Source organism: Sylvia atricapilla, chromosome 1 (assembly GCF_009819655.1).
Source record: "Sylvia atricapilla isolate bSylAtr1 chromosome 1, bSylAtr1.pri, whole genome shotgun sequence".
NCBI lineage: Eukaryota > Metazoa > Chordata > Aves > Passeriformes > Sylviidae > Sylvia > Sylvia atricapilla.
This window is the reverse complement of record NC_089140.1, coordinates 131,005,745-131,027,897: the sequence shown is the minus strand read 5'-3', so window position 1 is coordinate 131,027,897 and position 22,153 is coordinate 131,005,745. Positions and strand designations below refer to the sequence as shown.

The window sequence follows — 22,153 nt, the reverse complement described above, 5'->3', positions numbered from 1 at the left end:
AAGCTGTTTGCAAGGATAAGTAAATGAATGCTGAGCTCTGTTGCTTTAAGAATTTGAACCAAAATATTTATCATGCCGGGCAATAAATTACATAGGAGTAATGAAATATCTTGTTTGAGTTATTTCTACACATCTTATTTGATATATTTGCTGTTGCATTCAGTATTGCAGACTTTTAGGGTTTGTGAGGGAATAGCTATAGCACAGACAGAAGTCAAAGAAATATTTTTTTAAGTTTGCCAAGGAGACACACACACATATTTCCCAGATTCAACTGTGGCTGATTAAGTAGTTTTCTCATCTGGTATCAGATAGGTGAGACCTTCCTAACTGTTCTGTTTTCTGCCACTTCCTTCCTTTAAATGTCCTGAGCATCAGCCATTCATATCGATGAGTACCGTGGCTATCTGAATCTCCTAGGTGACATGTCTGAGATAATTTGGAAAGATTCTTGGTCTTCGGCTTAAAAAATAATTTTCTTTTTATTTTAATATTCATCCCAGCTGTCTGTGATCCTTAAAGAGTATTTAATTCTCTTTGCTGGCTCTGTTTCTTGATTGAAATTTAAATAAAAACTCACCCACCACATTCTTCTTTGCTAAGTTATGAAAAAATGTTTTTCAGGGCAGAATAATTACGATTACATCAGTTGGAGTCTATTCTGTGCAGTTTAAGCCTGATGTCTACAGTGGTGACTGTGCGAGAATAAGTGGCTGTCCAGACTGTCCAGGAGTGGGTAGGGACTTCATCACTGGCAGTTCTCAAAAACACAGGAGATTATTCAGTGTCTGTCCTTAGGCATTTGCTAGTCTGTGGAGCCCCAAATGCGTTATTCCTGTCACACTGTGCTAAATACATTATTCCTGTCACACGTGGGTTTATTGCTCCTCTCATCTGTGCTGCCTTGGGATCAGTTAAATCGTGGAGTCAGCACTGTCATGTCTTCCCATTATACTTAAAATCTCTGACACTTAACTCCTCTAAGAGAATATCTTCACTGAAAAGTGTGTCATGTGACAGTTACATATACCAATGGGCTAAAAATTAAATAAAATAGTGCAGGCTTTTAATCTTTTCTTTCTCTGAAAATGTCTTTTTCTGTAAAAGCCCTGGTGACTGAGGAATTCCTTTCCCCCATCCTTTTTTCTATATGTCAAATGGGAGGAGTGCAGTAAACGAGATGATATTTGATGGCTTGGGAGCCAACTCTTCCCTTCATAAGGAGAAGAACAGTCTTTGGGAGAGAGCAAGGGAGAGCAAACAAAGTATCACAAGGAGGGCAAAAAAGGTGGTAAAGGGTCTTGGAGGGGAAGCCATATGAAGTACATCTGAGGTCGCTTCATCTGTTCAGCCTGGAGCAGCTGAGAGGAGATCTCATTGCCATCTGCAACTTCCTCGTGAGGGGAGGAGGAGGAGCAGGCACTGATCTCTTCTTTGTCATGCTCAGTGACAGGACTTGGGGGAATAGCCTGAAGTTGTGCCAGAGAAGATCTAGTTTGGATATTTCAAAAAGGTTCTTCGCCCAGAGAGTGGTTGGGCACTGGAACAGCTTCCCAGGGAAGTGATCACAGCACAGTGCCTAAAAGAGTTAAAGAACTATTTGAACAATGTTCCCAGGCACGTGGTGTGACTCTTGGGGCTGTACTGTGCAGGGCCAGGAGTTGGACATTGATGATCTTTGTGGGTCCCTTGCAGCTTGCATAATCTGTGATTCTGTAAGACCAACATTGCTGAGCACATCTGAAGTCTCATACAGGTCTTGGGATCTTTGGTCCTCGAAGATATTTTGACATCTGGGGTTTAATTCTCTTTTTCATTAGGGATCTTAGGGTTAGAATGATGTTGCATGAAAAAGTGCATCTTTTCTGTACACTCTGTTATGCATTTCTGGTATGTCCTCTCTCCTTTATATGACTTTAAATTGTTTACTTCATGCAGTGTGGTCTGTTAGTAGAAGTCATAATGCTTGGGTTTGGATTGTATGTAGCAGCATGTGTGGCTAATTTATATGCCTCAATTGCTGATAAAAATAAAGATCAAAAGTAGCAGTAAATTCCTCAGGGAAAACAGATCAGATTGTGTTGATGGAAGCCTGCCCTAGATTCATGGATGAAGTATTGACTCATTAATAGTTGATTCAGAAAAGTTTTGGGTTTTTTTTTACCTATGAGTTAGGTAGTGTGCTTGTTTGCAGTGTCAAAGTATTTGTTAACAAAATAAAGATTATCCCTTTCCTGAGAGGAAATTATATGTGCTATTTGAAATTTGCTGACTGTTTTTCATGCTGGTAAAGAATAATGGCACACTGGCAATTCTGACAAGAGACAAATGCAGAAAGGGACTAAATTACATCAAAAACCCCCACATAGGCAAGACAAAAAAAGCATTTCAAATGTGGATCATTCCTTGCAATAGCAGGTGGAGCAGTAGTGTCCGACATGCCCCAGTGTGTGACAAGACTCCAGCCTTTGTTGGCAGCAGTCTGCAAGGCAGTGAAATAATTTGTGTTGTATGATCAGACATTTTTAATGAGTGAAATGTAATGGACTGTTAAACATTCTGAGAAAATATTTTTAGAGAGAAAGGAACTTGGTCAAAGGTAACCCCCCCCCCACCAATGAATTCAGGAAATTATTTCATGTATTACTTCAAACACTGTTAGCAGTTTGTTTGGTGTAATTCTGACAGCAGTCTGTTGAAGAAACCAGGTGCCTTGTCATTCTTATCAGAAAGTACTCCTAAATATCTGTTCAAGAGTATTACTTAGAGCAGCTGTCTGTTTTTCTGGCTTCTATAAGAAGTTTGATAAGTATTTGATTATGATTTGATTATATGCAATATAAGTTATATACATGAGTATATATATATATATATATATATATATATATATATTTGTATTCTGTGGCATGCTTTTTTCAGCCTAATGAGTTAAACTCCAGCCCTGTATTTATTTGCAACTTATTTACAAGGTTTGCAAAGGTTTTTTTTTTTATTTGTTTTAAATTAAATGCACTATGTGTGTTTGCTTTTATATACTGTTATTTACTGTGGAGCTCAGTAAGGCTTTTGGCTACATCAACAGTTACATATACGTATATGTATACATATGCTCTAAGTGTGTAAAAACCCTGCGGCTGTAAATTAAAGGCTTATGAAAAGCCATGATTTTCTTTTTTGTTGAAAACAGTTTCTAATATTTTTTGTGGGATTGTTTTTTGTTTGGTTGTTTTGCAGTTAAAGAATCTGAGTTTAGAAGAATTACAGATGAGATTAAAGGCTTTGGACCCTATGATGGAACGAGAAATTGAGGAGCTTCGTCAGAGGTACACTGCAAAGAGGCAACCTATCCTAGACGCGATGGATGCAAAGAAACGGAGACAGCAAAATTTCTGAGTTTGTTTTACTTTCAAACTTAATACTAGCAGTCAGTGTGGACACTGGTAACTTTGTAAGTCAGAAGGAATTAAATTATGAGAGTTTCCAAAAATCTAATCTGTTAAATTTTCCTTCACAAGCAGTGACAATTGCAACAGTCAAGAACATTCATATGGTGTTCTGCAAAGGCAGCAAAACACTTTACCACTTGTTTGCATTTTCAAATGTTTAATGAAATAGAAGTTTAATCTGTTACTTCCCAATTTTTTTCAGATGTGTAGTCATAACTTGGTATTGTACATTGGGAATTGTGTTTTGGAGCACCTGGAATGATTTCTTGATTGTGCAACACTACCGAGCCTTACATTGCAATGTATTTTTCTCTCACTTAGTAGCATATTTATTATGTAATCTTTGGTTATCCTATTTATTTTATGCCTGTTTTCTGTTGGGAAGTATTAGGATAATATTGTGGAGAGCAGAGTCAAATTAGATAAAATTGCTATTGTAGTATAATGAAAAGCTGCTCACCACTGTGTTACCTTTTAAAACTCCAATTTCAACAAGTATCCGAATTCAGGACAGCACTTGAACATGTATCCCACCCATTCACAGCAGTAAAATTTAGGAATAAAGTAAGTAATAGCCACTAATTCCTAATAAAATTTAGGAATAAAGTAATGTTTTTCTGCTCTCCTGAATCAGGGACTGTTGTAGTTGAGTAGTACAGTTGTTACACTACAGAGCGTTCTTTAAGAGAATATTTCTGTCATTTGTACGCACACTGAGTCAGCTGTCATTAAACAAGAAAACAAGTGCCTAATCAGTTTTAATTTTTATTATTCAGGAGAAGCAATACTTACAGTCACTCCTTAAGTGTAAGCTTCCAATTGCTATTGCAATTCTGACCAGTATGAACCTCAATTTTGCACCGTAGTTTTATAATGAAGTAACAGCTACACTTTCTGGATATGTTTTTTGTTTCATTTGGGGTTTTTTTAATCACTGTTTTGAGGGGAGAGGGGAATTATTAGTGCTTTGGGGTTTGTTTGTTTTCATATTACAGCTACAAAGGGATAGTAATTTAAAAACCAAAGAAAATAAATTGAATACTTATATTTAATAAGTTCAGAAAAGAAGCAACATTTAATAGTGTTCTGAGGGGTTTGTCCTGCAATTGCTAAACATTCAAAATTCCTATAGTCTTCTGTTGGTAGATTTTGGGGACTCAGAAATGCAGGACCAAGCTCTTAGTAGCTTTTTACAAGTTCTTGTCTGGTTTATGTTGTGGAATATCTTTCGGTAGAATTTACAACATTGTGAGAAATATTTCAGACTTGGCAGAAAATGTGATCCACTCTCTGAACAATCTACTGTTCTCTATTGAAATCTTTACTATTGTTGCCTTGTATGTAAATAACTTCACTGTGATAGTCATACTTCTTTAAACAATACAGCTGAAAAGATCTTTACATTCAGCCTCCAGCTGTTAAACTTTTAATGATGACTACTGTATGGGCATCTTCTGTTAAATGTTTTCTGGAAGTTAGTAATCATCTCATACCTCTTAACATTAATTGTCAACATACGTGGACCATTTAGATGGAACAGTGCTGATTTTGGAAATGATGCATAATGTCACAAAGCTTATGCCAATGGGAACAAAAAGTTCTTCCAGGATCAGGATTCTACAGCCATGCTGGTACCAGTACTTGGGTTTGAGCCATATACAGGCATCACTGTCCTTGTCATTCTCTTTGTGTTTGCATGCACAGTCTGACATGTAAACCCTGGAGTCAAATAAATCTTAATTGTGATTATTAGAACATCCTTATCTTCAACTCTCTTCATACTTCTTAGAGCAATGACCATTCCTTGTGAAAATGCAAGAACACAGAAGATCCATAAAAATTACTTTAGGCAAGATAAAATGTACTTGGTAGTCCTATGCCTCACATTTATACAATGAAATGATGTAAAGTAAAAAATGGTACAAACATATCACTGTATCATTAGATTATAACCATAATGCAGGAAAAAATAACAGTACCAACTTCCCCCTATTAGTATGGTTCTTATTTATTTAAAGTAATTTCTGCTTCTTGAACTTTCTGTTCTCAAAAACTCAAAAGTGTGTGTGCATACATTGATTTGTGTAGATATACACACATATATATTCATATCTATATATATATATGTAAGAGAAAATATAAAACAGGTTTAAACCATCAGAAGGGGAACCTAGCTTGCCTTTTCGTGGTGTGCCTTTAAAGCAAAGTGTCATTGTTTGGACACTCGTACCTGCATCCTCAGCAGCTAGATATTCCCTTACTTAAACTTTTCACACCAAAAATAAGACTTTGAGTTTGAATAATGTTGCTTTACAATGTAATAGACAATAATATAAAAAGATCACAAATTTCTTATTTTGTGTATTCTGAAAACTTCAGTAAATGGGTACCTTAAAGATGATCTGTGTATCCTGAAGGACTCCAAGAAAAGGCTGTTTTAGACTAGAGCTGTTGCAGTCTAACATCTGAAAGCTATCAGAAGGTAAATGACATCCTTTTTTTCTATCCTGATGTGTCTGCATAGAAGCAGCTCAGACTTTGTGCACATGCATGCACACAGAAATCGAATATACGTGCATGAGAAAAATCTGAATGCCATGAATAAAATAAAACAAGCTACTTAAAAGGGTGAAAAATAGCATCTGGTGCACTGTAAACTGGGTAGGTCCAGGATGTTTGTGACCAAAGAACACTTTAACGAATAATATGAAATTAGTATGTTGCCATTCTGGTATGGTGCAAACTGCAGTCATTGTATGAGCTGCCTTGGGCTTCAGCAGCCAGCATATGGAGCTCTGAATCCTGTGCAAGCATTAACATAGAGAAATAGGTTTTGTACACAGAGATGGATGCAACTCATTTTTTCTTTCTTCTGTTTATATAAATGAATCTAATCATCCATGTTGTTGACTATACATCTCTGCTGGAGGATGAGCATCTCTGTAAAGGAAAGCCAACAGTACAATAAATGAGATATTCTAAAAGCAAGCCTTGCAGGAAATCTAATAGAACTACTGACAAGTTAACCTTCAGTAAGATTTTAACCGAGCAATTTCTTGTTTGCTTCTGACTTTGTATGTTTAGGTTTAGTAAGTTAAAATTTTTTTGAAAAATCATTGCTTATTACTAAACATTTTTAATAAAAGCTAATTTTTCATGTATAATTGTTGGCTTGTTCATTCTAACTGAATCAAAATTATCTTAATAGTAACCATTAATGTTCATTTCTGTAGTCATCCCTCATGTTTAGTTTCCTTTCTGTAACACTGAGCATAGAAACCCACGCCTCTCAAAGTCAGCTCTGGAAAGGGTTTTCCGAGATCACAACAGTGCTGCAAGAACTAGAAGTCTGAGGATCTCATGAAAGCAGATCAGGTCAGAAATCCTCAGTACTCTGTGAATGTCCTTCTCTCTGCAGTCTGATGTTGCTAAAGGCCTAATCCTGAGACAGCTGAACATCACCCAAGTATTTTGGCTGTCCTCTTAGACATCCTTTACGTGGAGGTACTAGTGGACATATAAAGGGTTTGAGTTGTTCCTTTGTTCTCATCACATTAGGAAACCAATAGGCAATGGATAGACTTAAGTAGAAGAAGTGGCTACATTTAATGTCCCTGATATAATTCCACTGCCCATTTCTTTTTTGATTTTTAAAAATTATTTTCTTGGGAACTTACTCACAAATACATTTTAGTAAAAGGAACTTATGACCAATGCTCCATGGTATGTTTGAAGTCACAAAAGTCTGCTGCTAACCTGAATTAATCTGACATTTATTGGATATTATAATTATTTACTGTTTATTTACAGTAAATAATAGCTTGTCTGAATTGCACAGCGTATTCTGATGAGTGTGCACTGTGGCTTTGGGCTGCTTCTCCATTCAGTGTGTTGAACTTTCAGACATTAATACGGCTCACGGTGAGTAAATTCCTGCCCAAGTACATGGGACAGCCCCTGGAAAGGCACTGGTGCTTCCAAGCAGAGTGTGTACTGTGTAACTTCTGTGAAGCACTTGGTGTGCATGTAGCTCTCTCAGTGTGGTATGAAGAGAGTTACTTTTTCTTAAGTGTATATCTGGTTATAAAACTAATCAAAAAGACCTCATGGAGTAAGAAAGTCTTAATTTCTTCACATTCTTAATTATGTGAAAATTCTTAAATAGGACTCCAGCTTACAGTGGCATTTCTTTCTGTATTTTCAGAGGCAGTGATGAATGTTAAATAGTTTAGGTTGGAACAGATCTCTAAAATCGAGTCTAGCTGTTAACCCAGCACTGCCAACTCCACACTAAACCATGGCCCTAAGTGCCACATCCACATGTGTCTTCAGTACCTCCAGGGATAGTGACACCACCACTTCCCTGGGCAGCCTGTTCCAGTGCTTGACAATCTTTTCAGTGAAGAATTTTTTCCCAATACCAAATTAACACCTGTCCTGGTGCAACTAGAGGCTGTGTCATGCAGCTGGCTGGGAAATTTTGCTGTGGGGTATTTCTATGCCAGGCTGTGATGCAGCAGTGTTATGCCCAATGTTGACAATGAAAGCCTTGGAGAAGACACATCCTGGGTAGCCCATGTTGTTTCTCATGATTGTGTTGTGCCAGAGGGAGTAATAGCTTAAGCTTTTTGGAGAAAGGCAAATTACACTGATGGCTTAGTGAGAAAGCAACATTTGCGAAATACTTTTTCACAAAATGTGTTTCTCTTCTTTGTTCAGTGCATTCATTCTGGAAAAGGCCTATCTTTTATATGGTATGCTCTCATCCATTTTGATTTGGTTTAATTTGTTAGCATTTTTAAAACGTGTGTGAAAATTCCCCATATTTTCCTTCTCCTCTTCCTCCTGCTCAGGAAAATGAATTGTGGGCATTGCATTTGAGAGCATTCCCCAAGTGTCCTTTGGACACAGTGGGCACATGCAAATGACAGCAACAGCTTTTATTCTCTTCTTCTATTCAGAGATCACTGAAGTGAAGTCTCAGCTGTCCTAGTTTACCTTCATTTGAAAGGATAGGATGTTCAGATTCTAAGCAAATCTTTCAGAATAATTGTTAGTCCCAGACCAACAGATGCTTTATACTTTTTTCCATTATTTGCTACACAGTCCTCAGGATGGATTCACACTTCATTTCACTAGGCCTTCAGAGAGTAGTCTGGGTTGGAGAAGAGTAGTATTTGTCACAGAAACAGGAAGAAAGAAATAATTTTAAAAAATTTTCTTTGGGGAGAGAAGAATATGGCATCTGCACCTGGCCGGGCTGCGGATGAAGCTAACTTTTCATGTCAGGAAAAAATGTGTTGGCTGACAAAAGCAAATCAGGTAGTCATCTATACAACTTACTGCCCTGTGCTAATGTTTCACATCTGATTTTCTTCCATTCATGTTTACTGTTCCCTATGTTCATGCTTTATTTATCCTTTAAAGGTAGAAGTTGTAATATTTTTAAACTTTATAAATGGAAACATACCATAACAGTGCCAAGTAAATAAAAATGGAAAAATAATTTAATCGAAGTCACCAAAGAGGGGGTGTTTTCTCCTCCTTTCTTTCCCCACTCCTTTCTGGGGTTACAGAGGCTTCTGATGGCAAACGTTTGTCTGTGCACGGAGAGACTTTGCCTGCCCCAGCCCTGGGCAGACATGGGTGGAGATGGCTTTGTCGAGAGGGCTGGATGAGCTGTGCACCTGCTCAGCATGTCATGTAAGTGTTGTGCCCTGCTGGAAGCTGCTGCTGTCCTCCTGCTCCTCTCCCTGCCGGGCCGTGGTGTCAGCACTGGGGCTCCTGCAGGGCGTGAGGAACCAACAGGCAGCAGGGAGTCCCGCTTTGCCAAGAGACTCAGTGTGAATCTGGAAGCTGTTGATCCCCAGCAGGGTAGCACTAAAGTCAGTGCCTGTGGTCTGGGAAGCCTTGCAGGAGCCAGCTGTTATCTCAGGGAGAAAGCCATCCTGTGGTGGCAAACAGCTTTTGGTGCCACTTTACTTCATTGGCTGGACTGCAGCGTGGCTGTAGCTCCTAATAAGGCTCATTCAGACCAAGGAGTCCGAGAATCACATTTAACTCATGGGAAAGATAAAGTTCCTTGTGTCTATTTTTTTATCGCTCTATGAAAAATATTTAGGGAATTATCTCAGTGCAATGGCAGAGTTTGTGTAATGGCATCAGTTAACAATGTCTCCATGCCCTGTGCCAGGACCTTTCATAGTGCATTAGCACTATTCCTTGGCCTCCCAAGTTCCTGCTGTGGGTCCCGGGCTTGACTTTGCCAGCAGTGATGGTGGGAGCCAGAAGTTTTCATGTGCTGTGGGCAAACAGCCAGAGTTTTTGCCTGGTGCTGGTACTTGTTTCATGCAAACAGGCTTTTCTAAAGGCAAGAGAAAATTCAGAGGGGATAAACTGGGCGCTAAGTAGACATCTGCCCAGACCCAGACAGCAAGAAGACATTGGAAGGAGTTAAACTATAATCTGATTCTGGGCTCAAACAAAGGTTTTCTGTCTGTCACAGTGGGGGAAAACGTTAGTGGTATTTGCCATTTACCATGGCACTGTGAACCTCAGTGACCTTAAACCTTTTTTTCTTCAGTTATCACAGCTTCAGAAGTTAAATTTGTAAATATACATGGTCACATGCTAGCCTGGATGTATTTTCCTCTGTCAAATTAATTAAACCACATGTTATTTAGTAAAAGCCTGGTTTCCTCTCCCTGTGGATATTTCTTCTGCGGACAGATATTATATATTTCAGTATCTCTCCCTAGCTTCTCCCAGAGAAAAGCTCAGCCCTCCTAGTCCTGTTTGTCTCCTCTGGACAGCATTTGGAGCTCACCAGTATAATTCTTCAGCTGTTCCTTTGCTGGATACAGGTGTGCCCAGAAGCAAGCACCCTGCCCCCCAATTCCTCCTTTCATTCCCTTGGTGTCACTGGAAGGATTGATGCATGAGAAGATGGTTGTGGCCCTCAGATGTTTTTAACACCACTTTTTTTTCCCCCTATTCAGATCTTTCCACTGCTTTGCACTCCTCCTGGGCTCTCAAGGCCTGCATGGCCACTGTTAAAAAATGCCTCGCACCAAATACATCAAAGAGGGAGACCAAAAGCTTTTGAGTTGATTTATATGACACTAAGCCTTTTGTGTGATGCATCAATTGATATTTCATTTTTATTGCAGTATAGTGGGGTATATAGGCTTAACAGCAAGAGGTGTGCTTTTGATCTCTCATCACACATGAAAACAGGTGTCATAGTCCAGAGATTACGGAGGTCAGAGATTATTTGAGGAAGGATTAAGTAGAAGTACCATTTTTCATAGCAACCATATCCAAAAGCATGAGATTCTTTTAAAAGTGCAGGTGTTATTTCAGTCTAGGTGAGTTGTATTAATTTGTCATATATCAATTTTTCCTACTGAAAGAAGACTAGAATTTTTCAAAGTGTTTTGTATTAAAAATGCAGAAACAAGTCAAAAGCACCACTTATAAGTACAATTAATAAAATAACTTTTTCCAAGACTCCTGAAACCTAGAAGAAATTTTGGGTTGCTTTTTCTGTTAGTTGATCTTTACAGAAAATAGCCTTGAGACTGTTAAAAAAATAATGAGGTGACTGTATTAATGTTCAGTACTGCACCAATTTATATACACATACAATTGCTTAGTCCAAATCCAATTTACCTCAGAAAGTGAACAAAATTCTCTGGTGAGTACTGGTTCAGTATTTCAATAAATACAACTGAAATATTGCTCTGACTCATTGCAAGACTCTCTCATCCCATTAGAAACTCTAAAACAACCAAAAGCAATTTCATAACCCACTATATGTATGTGGGTATCTCTCCTGCAAAAGAAACGCATCCACCACTGATTGCTCAGCTTCTATAAAACCAGATTAGTTTTTGAGGCTGTTTACATTCCACAATGTAATGTGAGTAAAATCAATACCAATAGTATTGTATTAGGGTCAACAAACCCAAGAAACCTATTCCTCCTAGTTAGTGTAATTGTAACTTCTGTTGACCAGCAGATATTTAAACAGGCTCCAAATATATAATTAATAGAGTAAGTAAGGAACTGAGGATCTCTAGGATTATAGGACCAGCAATACAGTAGTCCTGCATCCCAAAAATTAAATGCAGATTTATTCCAAGAGTAGGTATAATTTTGAAGCCTTTTAAGTGTATTTAGCGTTGATTTATTCAGCCCATCAACTGACATAAGTTTATACATCTCATAGCACTTGTCTCCAGTTACTGCCTCCACAAAAAGCTCAGCAGTTTTGTCCTATCTTTCAGTTGGAGTAGGAGAAAGCCTTACTTGCACAGTGTTTGACTAATGTGAACCAAAGTGTTTAGTTCAGCTCATTGCCCTAGAACAAGGAGCAACCATTCAGGCCTTTTTAGAAGAGATCAGTGCTCCATTTCTGAGCTGTCTTCCAGCTTCTGTCCTGATCAGTGGATGGAGGCTGCTCAGGCCTGAATGGGCACTGTGCTGCAGAGCCAAACAGCTGCTGTGTTCCTCTTCACACCAAGTGACAGAACCTGCATGGCCTTACCTTCCCCAAAATATTGTGAGGCTGCCAACCTCATGTTTGGAGCACCACGCAGCTGACCCAGGTGAGGGGAGGGTATGTCTAGCGCCCCTGGCTGTGCTTAGAAATTTGAAGTTGAAACTTTTGGAAGGTGGTCTCTGATTTTTGTTCCAGATCTCTAAATGAAACCATGCAAGACATGACTGTCCTGTGCACTTTGCAAGGAAAGAATTGAAACACTGTTCAGCTTTGTTTTCCATTCAGGTTCAGGTTTATTCTTCTTTTCTGGGCTGCATTGGATTAATGCTTAGTTTTAAAAGCCCAGAACGAAAACAGACTAACTTTTCATTCCCTGTGGCTTTCTTCTCATCTTCTCTGGCAAGATGAAAAAATGCACTTCGCTTTTTTAATACTGCTTTCTCAGGATGGAAAATTGTCAGGTGTCTTGTTTCAGGTATCATTAATGGCCTAGCAAAGCCTTTTTCTTCTGTATTGGTACATCTAGATTGACCTTTCTCTGAATCTAAAGGGATTCCTAAGGAAATCAAATGCACCTAGAAACACCTGCCAGCTCCGTTCCTTTCCCAGCATGTTAAATTGTCTTGGTGCTCTGGGGCTCCTGTCGAGTGTGAGGAAGCATATTTGTGTTTTTGTGTGCTGGTGGATAGGCCAGTGCCGTGTTACTACTCACAAGAAGCCTTTGTGAATGAGTCCTTTATGCTCTCCAGCACTGCCCAGGTAGCACTGGGGAGAGCACCACTATGGAGAGCCAGGAGTGGGGCTGTCCTTACCAATGTGTAAGGAAGGCCCAAGCATTTTTGCCATCAAAAGCATAAGTAAAGTTTCCCTATATTTATAAAGCATTTCCAATACTGCAGCTGAGATCCCCTTGAATCACCTGCCAGACCTGCTAGCTCATTTGCCAAGGCTGAGTAAGGAAGGATTGGGGAAGGAGCTGATGGCGACCTTGGCCGGTTGTGGTGTCGCTGTTGTGGGACCTGCCTTGTCCTTCTGCTGACCGTGCAAGAGAGGGGGAGATGGATAAGGGGGAGTGGGATGAGGATAAGCCACTCTTCTGGAAGGTGCTTGCAAGTGGCATCAGCCTTTTCTCTGGTTTCAGCTGTCTTATTTAGAGCATGCTCCCACAGGGAATGCTAAGAGCCAGCTCACCAAAGAAAAATACATCCAGGGGTTCTTCCTTCAATAGGAAGGGATCAAAATGTTAAAAAATGATCATGCTAACAGTGGCAGTAGGAAGATGTGCCTTGGCATGGAAAGAAGAAAGAAACAACATAGATAATAAATTTTTCCCAAAAGTAAACCACAATTTTGACATGTTATCTTTTGCCATACTTGGAAAACCCAACATAGGGAGGTGCTAGCCCATGGTATGATGCGCCTCAGCATTGATACAATAGAAATTAATTAGAATTTACCTAATGGTAATCAAATGGATGGTCCTTAAGGGGGCTATGGTAGGGTGTCAGTATTCAGAACGTTCCCTAGAATGGGACAGAACATGAATTCCAAAACCAGCATAGTAATTTGAAAGGATAATTTCCAGTGCATTTGGTGGGATTGATGTTCCTAAGTCAGGAACTCCAAACCCTCATTTTGCTCTGTTACAACCTCACCACATCAGCTTTCCTCATAAGCCACGGAGACTTGCAGGAATGGCCACGTCAGGCCATAGCAGATAGAGAGGGTGAAGGAGGAGGTGCATGGCTTGGGATGGGCATCACAGCAACTGCTTGCAAGCAAACTGTGCTGCTGTGTGAGTACCACTCATCTTCCAAGTAAGATTAAGAGTTTTCTTTGAAAGTCAACAGTGTCACCAGTGGCTCAAAGCTCAAAGCTACAGACTTTTGCGCCACACAGAACACCTGCACACTGGGTGACAGGGCAGCTCTTAGGCTGCTTTAGATCTATAGAAGAAATTGTCAGATTTATAGCAGTCTTTGTCCAATTCCTAAAAATATTAGCCCTGTTTATATCTGAACAGGGATTTGTGAGAAGCCAGAGCCCATTAGTACCCTTAAAGGAAAAAAGCAAGAGTGGGAGGTGCTGATGTTTCTTTGCACTTCTGTGAAGTTGAAGTGCTGGATTTGTGCCACTGCCTCTTATGGCAAATTCATGTGTTTATCCAAGTGAGGACTTACATGATTTAGGGTTGTGTGTAAAGGGTGAGGCGATGTCAGGCAAACAAATTTCTGCAGTGGGAGGTCATTGTGAGTCCCAACACCTGTAAGATGATTCTCCATCTTCATTTCTAGCAGGGCAAATAAATTCCAGAGCCAGACCTTTGCCAACAGTGTCATGTGATCCCTGGAAACACTTTCTAGACTGTTTGGAGGTTGCTTCCTCCACTTGGCAACCCATAATTTTATATCTGAGAGGTGAAGAGATCCACAATCTTTAATGAGAATTATGTTTCTTAGCAGCTTCAATGATTACTCTGTAGAACTGTTGCTCTGAATAATGTATTACCCATTGCTCTATTTTTAACCCCGTAAATTATTCTCAGATGAGAAGCATAATCTTTTTTTTTTTTTTTCTTTTTTTTTTCTTTTTTTTTTTTTTAAGGAAAAAGGCAGAATCAGTAAAAAATGCTTCAGAAATCAGATGGGAACGTTCTTTCACCCTGTCTGAATAGTGTGCAACTTGAAAGTTAGTTACAGGAGATCAAATTAATTTCTGGTGTAACTTAATGGGAAGCCAGGTGCATAAATTGGAAAAGAAAATAAGAATAACATAATGAGAAAAGAATAGTTCTGGCACGACACCTCACCAAGGGATATGAGTGGTGCCTGGGGTTGAATGTTGTTTGAAAGCACCATCAAAGGTAGATTAAAGTCAGGAGTATTGTGGGAGGAAATGGATAACCAGCACAGCAGGAGCAGTTACTCCAGGGGCTTTCTGCTGCTTATATGTGCACAGCTGGGGCCTCGAGGGATGGGGTTATTTTGGAAGAGATGAAAGGTCGTGTCAAGTTGATTTAATGCTTACAAATGCTGGTGGTATGTTGTTTAGTCCCTAATCTGTCAGGTAGAGAACAAGAACCTTGTACTGTTTGTTCAACTGAAAAATGTGGGTTCCCCACCACAATCACCAATTAAGAGCATTTCTAAGAATAGAAATCTAGCCTGATGTGCATGTTTAAAAAAACGTATCTTCACAATGAGGCCCAGGCTTCTCTTTGATTATAATATATACTCAGAATGTCCTGAAACTTAAATCAGTTTTAGACCTCTGGTGAAAGATAATTTTTTTATGCATTTAATTTCCATTTTGTGGCACAAAACTGAGATCTTGAGTGAGTTACACACTACTGGGACAAGACACACAGTACAAAGAGCACCAGATACAGTAGTTCCCTGCAGTCTTGCAAAGTTCTATACAAAAAGGTACAAATACTGGAGGTATTAAATTTGGAAAACAAAATGCAAAGTTCTTTGTTTTTAAGTTTAAAACATGAAGTAGCCCATGCTATATATAACATGGGAGGAAAAACCAGTCTGTTTTCAAAATGGAAAGTCTGCAGGGAAAGAGAGAATTATCAACTGATGAAAGTAAATGAGTAATAAACCAGACAATAATACAAAAATCTGAACATACATAAAAAGCTTGATCACAATCTATATATAGATTTTACATCTCAGGAACATAATGTAACATATTGCTTCTCAAGGGCATCTCTGACTCTCATAATAGCCTAGATTTGTACTAGAAATCCAGATTCTCTAACAGTTTATTTCTGGCAATAAAGCAAGTTACTTCATTTGAAATATTACCACAATTCTCATTTAAACAATACAAAGCTCTCAGAGGAAAGAGAGTAGGCACAGCATTTTCACTGGTGCCACAAAGGTGACTGTCACAGGCAGGAGGAGCACAGGCTGATGCAATGTCCTTCAGTAAACTGCACATCCATACGAAGGAGATTTCTGACCACAGAAATTTTCCAACTCTGGAGAAAGTGGCCAATTAGTCCTCTCATCCTTCAGTTCTGACCCAGTGGTTTATGGAAGTGCAGGTGCCCTGCTCTCACATGACAGTGAGTGAGGAAGTCCGGCAAAAGCACTGACTATGCAAAAAATACCCCACCTCTTCTCCCCTGTGAGGCTTTGGAGAGATTGCATTTTTTTCTTCAAAGCATAATGTAAACATTTCCCTGTAGCTTTTATTTAATGAGAGAGAAGTTTTCTCAGCACTTACTGCACAGAGCCCTACAATAGACATTACTTCATAAAATGGCAGGAAAGGTGTGCCTATTCTTCCTTACCTAGATATTTTGGGGCAGCTAAGACAGCAACATTACTTAAATCCCTAAATTGTCATTCTGCTCAGTGAAAAATTCTGTTAGTCATAAGCAAATATTAAAACTGCTGTACAATACTGTCCAGTGCTCAAACATAATAAATCTAAGCAGAATTAATGCAAAAAAAAGGGCTACATCCCCTAGTGTGGTCAGGGGAACAGGACTTGCAAAAAGAAAACTACAAGGATGATTGAGAGGTATAAACCTGTGAAAATACGTATGTAAGGCCATATGGTTGCTGTCTATAAATATGCTAAGAGGAAAATGAAATATTTAAGCTAAAGAACAGTGTCGGCAAAGAAAAAAAAATGCTGGTATAAAGCAGACGTTAATAAAATTGTGCTAAAGGTTGTGCAAGCCTTGGAGAGCACTGCAGCTCTGGAATAGTCTTTAGGAGGAGGGGGGAGCAAAAATGTGACTACTTTTAACATGGAATTAGTTAAGTTTATGAAAGGAATTTCTGTGCACTGTGTAAAGTAATTGTCATGATAATAAGAACATCTTAAATTTCAGTACTTTATTTATTTAGTGTCTTTGATCAAAAGCACTTATATAAAAATGCAATAATGAAAATTCCTTTCAACCAGTACAATAAAAGTTGGAATTCCTTGGGTATTTCATTTTCTTTAGTAAAACGCAATTTGGACACGTTCCAGTCAATATTTGCAGAAATGACAGAGCATCAGCCCTACAAATAATAATAAATCTAGAACATAAGATAAGCTATAGGTAATTGAAATGATGTGTTGCAAAGTTAAATCCAACCTTTGCAATGTTAAACTAGCAACAGCTGAGGGAATTTGTGGCTCTTTGGCAAGTCTACAGGTCTCACCAAATAACTGCTCTGAAAGTCCCTGATTTTCAGCTCTGTGAATCTACTGTTTATGAAACGGAGATAAAACCACTGCTTGGGGCTGAGTTCTCCAAAAGCCCCAACCAACAGACACAGTTTGCAGTGTCCTTTGCATCAGTGAGAGAATCTGCCACCCTTGCAGCATGTAACCTGACTGGAGGGTATGTGCTGCCCATGCCCACTTCTTCCTCCCCTTGTTTGTTTCTTGGTATTTCAGTTTGACAGGTGACCTCAGGCTGCTCCGTGTGTTGGGTGGCTCTTTGTGGGTGTGTCATAGTTTACACATGTGCAGTATGAATCAGGGACAGGAGTATTGAATTTTTGCCTGGGAGTCAGCATAAACTGAATTGAATCAGCCCTATCCAGAAGTGTAAAACTTAGCAAAATGGTTCAAGTTTGGACACCAAATTGAGGTTATCTCGGTCTACCTTCAGGACCATGTATATGGTGTATATATATATATGGACCATGTATACCTTCAGGACCATGTATATGGCACTTCCAATTTCAGGGACAACAAGCAATGGCTTGCCAATTGACTTATAACTTGTGCAGACTGTGTTCAAAATTGGTGAGGTTGGAAAGGACCTTTCCCCCTCACACTTCATGGCCTAGATCAGCTACTAACTGATGGGAGGGGAGGGTGTTCAATGGAAATGGGGGAGGGGAGTAAGATATTTCACACTGTAGATCACTGGGCAAACAGAAATCCCATCCTGGGTGCTCAGCTTTCTGTTTTTTAGGTGGAGCTGATACAGCATCAAAAGATCCAGACCAAGCTGCTACCCCTAATAGCCTAAATGAGGCAATTACCTATCCATACCATATTTGCTTTATTTTGTCAGTTGAGCCACCCTTTGTCATAGTTTAAAAACATAGTCTTCCAAACAAGACAATTTCAGCTTTAGTATTTTAATTTCTCTTCTAAATAGCTTGAATTTAATTTCTGCACCTTTCTAGCCTTCACAAGTAAAACAAAAAAATTAACTGGAACATTATATGCAATGAATAGGATGGAAAGGCAGTAGGATCTGAAGAGAAATGCTGCACTGCCCACTGAGTGCCAATAGTTTTTCTAGCACAGAAGTAAAAAGAGGGAAGCAGTGGCTTCTGCCTGTTGACTGCAAGTGTTTGATCTCTGTACAATTGTGTATGGGAGGAGACTGAGCACTCAAAAAACAACTCTATGCAGATTCATTATTACTCTTGAAATCACGTATGATCTGTTCTCTCATGGTTTTCTTTTTTAAACAAGTACATGCCAGCCCTTGAAAGGATTTAAACTGACTACATCACAGAAGTAGGTAGGAGGATCTACCCACAGATAGTGCAGTATTAAGCTCTTTATCTGTTCCCTCCTTAGGCCCTTATACTCTCCCTTAGCTGTAAATTGAGAGTTTCTTTCTGAGTGAAAATGGTTTTTTGCTTAGAGATTCCTTGGCAGAAATTTTAATGGAATTGTCTGTCATCAACACCTGCTTTCAAGCTTTACTGATAAAATTAGATTTTATATCTCAGTATCACATATGGCATCTTTATAATTAGTCTTTTTGCAGTATATGAATGTCAATTCCTAAAATGCTGCCTGTACTGTTCATGTGGGAATATTTCACTTCATTAATCAAATCCAGGCTTTTTATTGGAGCTACTAATTGTTTAAAGCCCGTATCTTCATGTAGCTAATCTCAAAACCATTTTGATGGACTGATACAACACATTTGCAGCTGCACTGGAACTGAACTGTGAGCAGATCCCTTCTGGAAATGGGATCCTGAGAGCTCGATATGGGTCTCTGTACCTAGAGTCACTTGTGGAAATGTATTCTTTGATTATGTAGCTATCTGAAAATGAGGAGTGGCCTCCTTCAGAGGACTCAGTATTGATCTAATCTCGGAAACAGAGGAAGGTCTATGCCCAAGAGATTCTGAAAAATACTACTATACATAACATTTCAGAATGAGAACAGCCAGGTTTTAAGACACATACTCAAGCAAACTTAGAGGTGTTTTCAGGCAAGTGATGATCAGAATTACTGGTCAGCAATATAGGTAGAAGTGTTCCTGTATAAGTGACTCACAGGTGGCTGTTTCAAACTTGTAAAATGCATGGGAAGTCCTATACTTGTACAGACACCAGTATAGGTGATAGGTGACTTTTTCATTACTTATGTCACAGCTGAGAATTTTGATTCCACTTGGGTACATTCATTTCTCCGCTCAGACGAGAAAATGCACAAAGTAACAGATCATCACTATACCACTAGCACTAAAGTCATGGAAGTGGTAACATTTGTACGGAAAAGTCAGCATTTATGCAACTGGATGAAAATGTGCAAAATAGAAATGTCTTTAGTTTCTCAAGTGCAAAGTGCAGTGTCAGCAACACTATCTTCTAGAAAAAAAAAATGACAAATAGGAAAACATTTATAAACATAGCTCTTGATAGCTCTCATGCAAACTGCTGTCAGACTTGTACACTAATGCAGTGAATCATTCAGGCTCAACTCACTGGGGGTACTCCTGCTCATATTGGTCAGACTGGCCATAAGGGATTTAACTTTATAAGCATAGTAGTCCCTTAAGTTGACAGATGGAACTTCTTTCATGCCATCACCAAAATCACAGCTTCTCATGGCACTCTCTAACTGCTTCTGACGCCTATAGAAGTGGGAGAATTTATTAAAGATCAGTGTAATGGGAAGCACTACCACTAGGATACCAGCTAGGATGCATGCAGATGCCGTCAACTTGCCAGCAGTGCTCCCTGGCACCACATCCCCGTAGCCAACTGTGGTCATGCTAACAGTAGCCCACCACCAACAAGCAGGGATAGTGGCTAACCCCTCATTCTCTTCTTTCTCAATGGTGTAAGCCACTACTGAGAAAATGGAGATGCCAACAGAGAGGTAGAGCAGAAGAAGCCCCACCTCTCTGTAGCTGTACTTCAGAGTGGCTCCGAGAGACCTGAGACCTGTGGAGTGTCTAGCAAGCTTTAATATGCGGAAGATCCTCATGAGTCTCAGGACTTGTGCAACTCTGCCTAGATTTGCTAAAGTTGGACTACTTTCCACCACCAAGTTGACAATTAATGTAATATAAAATGGAAGGATAGACATTAGATCAATCAAATTCAGGGCATGCTTGAAAAATTTTAAAAAGTCAGGAGCTACTGCAAATCTCGCCACCAGTTCAAAAGTGAACCATGCAATACCAAAATGTTCCACGATTTCAAAGCGAGGGTCTTCCTCGAGGTTCCCATTGCTGTCAACAATCTGAAAGTCTGGGAGGCTGTTCAGGCACATGGTCACAATGGAGCCCAGCACCACCACTATTGAAAGGACACTGAAGATGCGGCTTAAAACTGAGTACCCAGGATTATCCAAAGCAAGCCAGAGCTGCCTCCTGATGTTTCCAAAGGGCTGTTTGTCAAATTTAGAGGCATCATTGTAGAATGCCAAAATCTCATCAAAAGAAGATGTTGTACTTTCCTGGTCACTTTGTTCCTCCCATTTCTCTTGGTCCGGCTCCATCTTCCTCCCATGGTAGCTATAACTGCAGCAGGAGTCTATAAAGAATTCATTGATTCCCCAGTATTCAATCTCCTGGCTGAAAGAAAATACACAGAGTTCGCCCATCACATGGAGCTTGCCAGTATTATAAAAATGTAGCACATAAGGAAAGAGCTCGGGGTTCCTGTCAAAATAAAATTCATTCTTGGTGTCATCATAGTCATCACAAAGCTCCAGTATCGACTCCTTTGAGTGACAGCTCAGCAATTTGCCCAGCCTGGTCTCGGGAAACCTTAACAATGTGTTGGATCTCATCTTTTTCTTAAAGCCTCCAACGTTGATGCTGATTTCATTGTCTTCAAAATTCGCTTCAGATAAAGCTCTCAGACTCTGCCCTGTCATAGTGAGCTCCTTCCAAAGGTGGGTAGGGAATGAAAACCTAGGATACAATTACACACAAAGTTGGCAGAATGAACAAATCTACAGCATGTTCATCTATTGATTCTTGCTTGCTTGCTTGCTTTCTCGTTCCTTTTTATTTCTTCTTTCTCTTTCATTTTCTCATTTCTCTTTCTTCCCTTCTTTCCTTCTCTCCTTTGCCTCTCCCCCTTTTTCCCTTTTTCTCTCTTTTCGCCCTGTTCACTCCCTTTCTCTCCCTCTGCCCCCGTTTCTCCCCCTTTCCCCCTTTTCTTTTCTCTCACCTCCCATGGAAAACCTTGAGGGAGGCTCCTTTGTTCCCGCTGCAGGCTCCTGTCCCTCCCCTCGCCCTTCACCTGGGCTGCGGCTGCCGCTCCCACAGCGCCCCGTTACTCACGGCCTTGGTGCCACCGGGGCCGCGCGGACCTTTCATTCCCTCCCGCCGCTCCCGGCCCCGCCACACAAGAGCCCCCGCCGCCGCCCGGGCTCCCGTCCCCGGCCGCGTCTCAGGGGCCGGAGCCCCGCTCCGACCCGGGGGAACCGGCCCCGACCCGGGGGAACCGGCCCCGACCCGGGGGAACCGGCCCCGACCCGGGGGAGCCCGCCCCGACCCGGGGGAACCCGCCCCGACCCGGGGGAACCCGCCCGGCTCCGCGGCTCTCCACGCCCGCCCTACCTGCTGCCTCAGCGGCCGCGGCCCCCCGCCGGCGCGCCCTGCTGCCCCCGGCCCCCGCCCGCCATCGCCGCCGCCCGCGGGGGCCGCCAGGGCTCGCCTCGCTGCCCGGGGCTGCCGGTGCCGGGGGGTGCTGGTGCCGGTGCCGGGGGATGCCGGTGCCGGGGGATGCTGGTGCCGGTGCCGGGGGATGCCGGTGCCGGGGGATGCCGGTGCCGGGGGATGCTGGTGCCGGTGCCGGGGGATGCTGGTGCCGGTGCCGGGGGATGCCGGTGCCGGGGGATGCCGGTGCCGGGGGATGCTGGTGCCGGTGCCGGGGGATGCTGGTGCCGGTGCCGGGGCGTGCCGGTGCCGGTGCCGGGGGATGCCGGTGCCGGGGGGTGCCGGTGCCGGGGGTGCCGGGGGATGCCGGAC

At 41.0% G+C, this 22,153-nt stretch overlaps 2 protein-coding genes and 1 long non-coding RNA gene across 3 annotated transcripts in view; 1 reads left to right on the top strand and 2 right to left on the bottom strand.

Annotated features, from left to right (window-relative positions):
- STK3 (serine/threonine kinase 3) overlaps positions 1–3,740 on the top strand; it is a 126,785-nt gene extending 123,045 nt beyond the window's left edge. The window contains exon 11 of the mRNA XM_066334049.1: positions 3,235–3,740. Within this exon, the coding sequence (XP_066190146.1) occupies positions 3,235–3,393 (159 nt within the window). The 3' untranslated portion in view covers positions 3,394–3,740. The remainder of the gene's footprint in view (positions 1–3,234) is intronic.
- A 13,163-nt stretch (positions 3,741–16,903) lies between these two features.
- LOC136370528 (uncharacterized) lies at positions 16,904–18,914 on the bottom strand. Its single transcript, XR_010745196.1, has 2 exons — positions 17,618–18,914; positions 16,904–17,569 (listed from the first exon to the last, which is right to left on the bottom strand). It is a non-coding gene; the product is annotated as an uncharacterized lncRNA (long non-coding RNA).
- Positions 18,915–18,924: 10 nt separating this feature from the next.
- On the bottom strand, positions 18,925–21,796 carry KCNS2 (potassium voltage-gated channel modifier subfamily S member 2). Its single transcript, XM_066333965.1, has 2 exons — positions 21,743–21,796; positions 18,925–21,088 (listed from the first exon to the last, which is right to left on the bottom strand). Exon 2 carries the CDS (start codon positions 21,049–21,051, stop codon positions 19,618–19,620), a length of 1,434 nt encoding a protein of 477 aa, XP_066190062.1. The 5' UTR covers positions 21,052–21,088; positions 21,743–21,796; the 3' UTR covers positions 18,925–19,617.
- Positions 21,797–22,153: the final 357 nt, after the last annotated feature.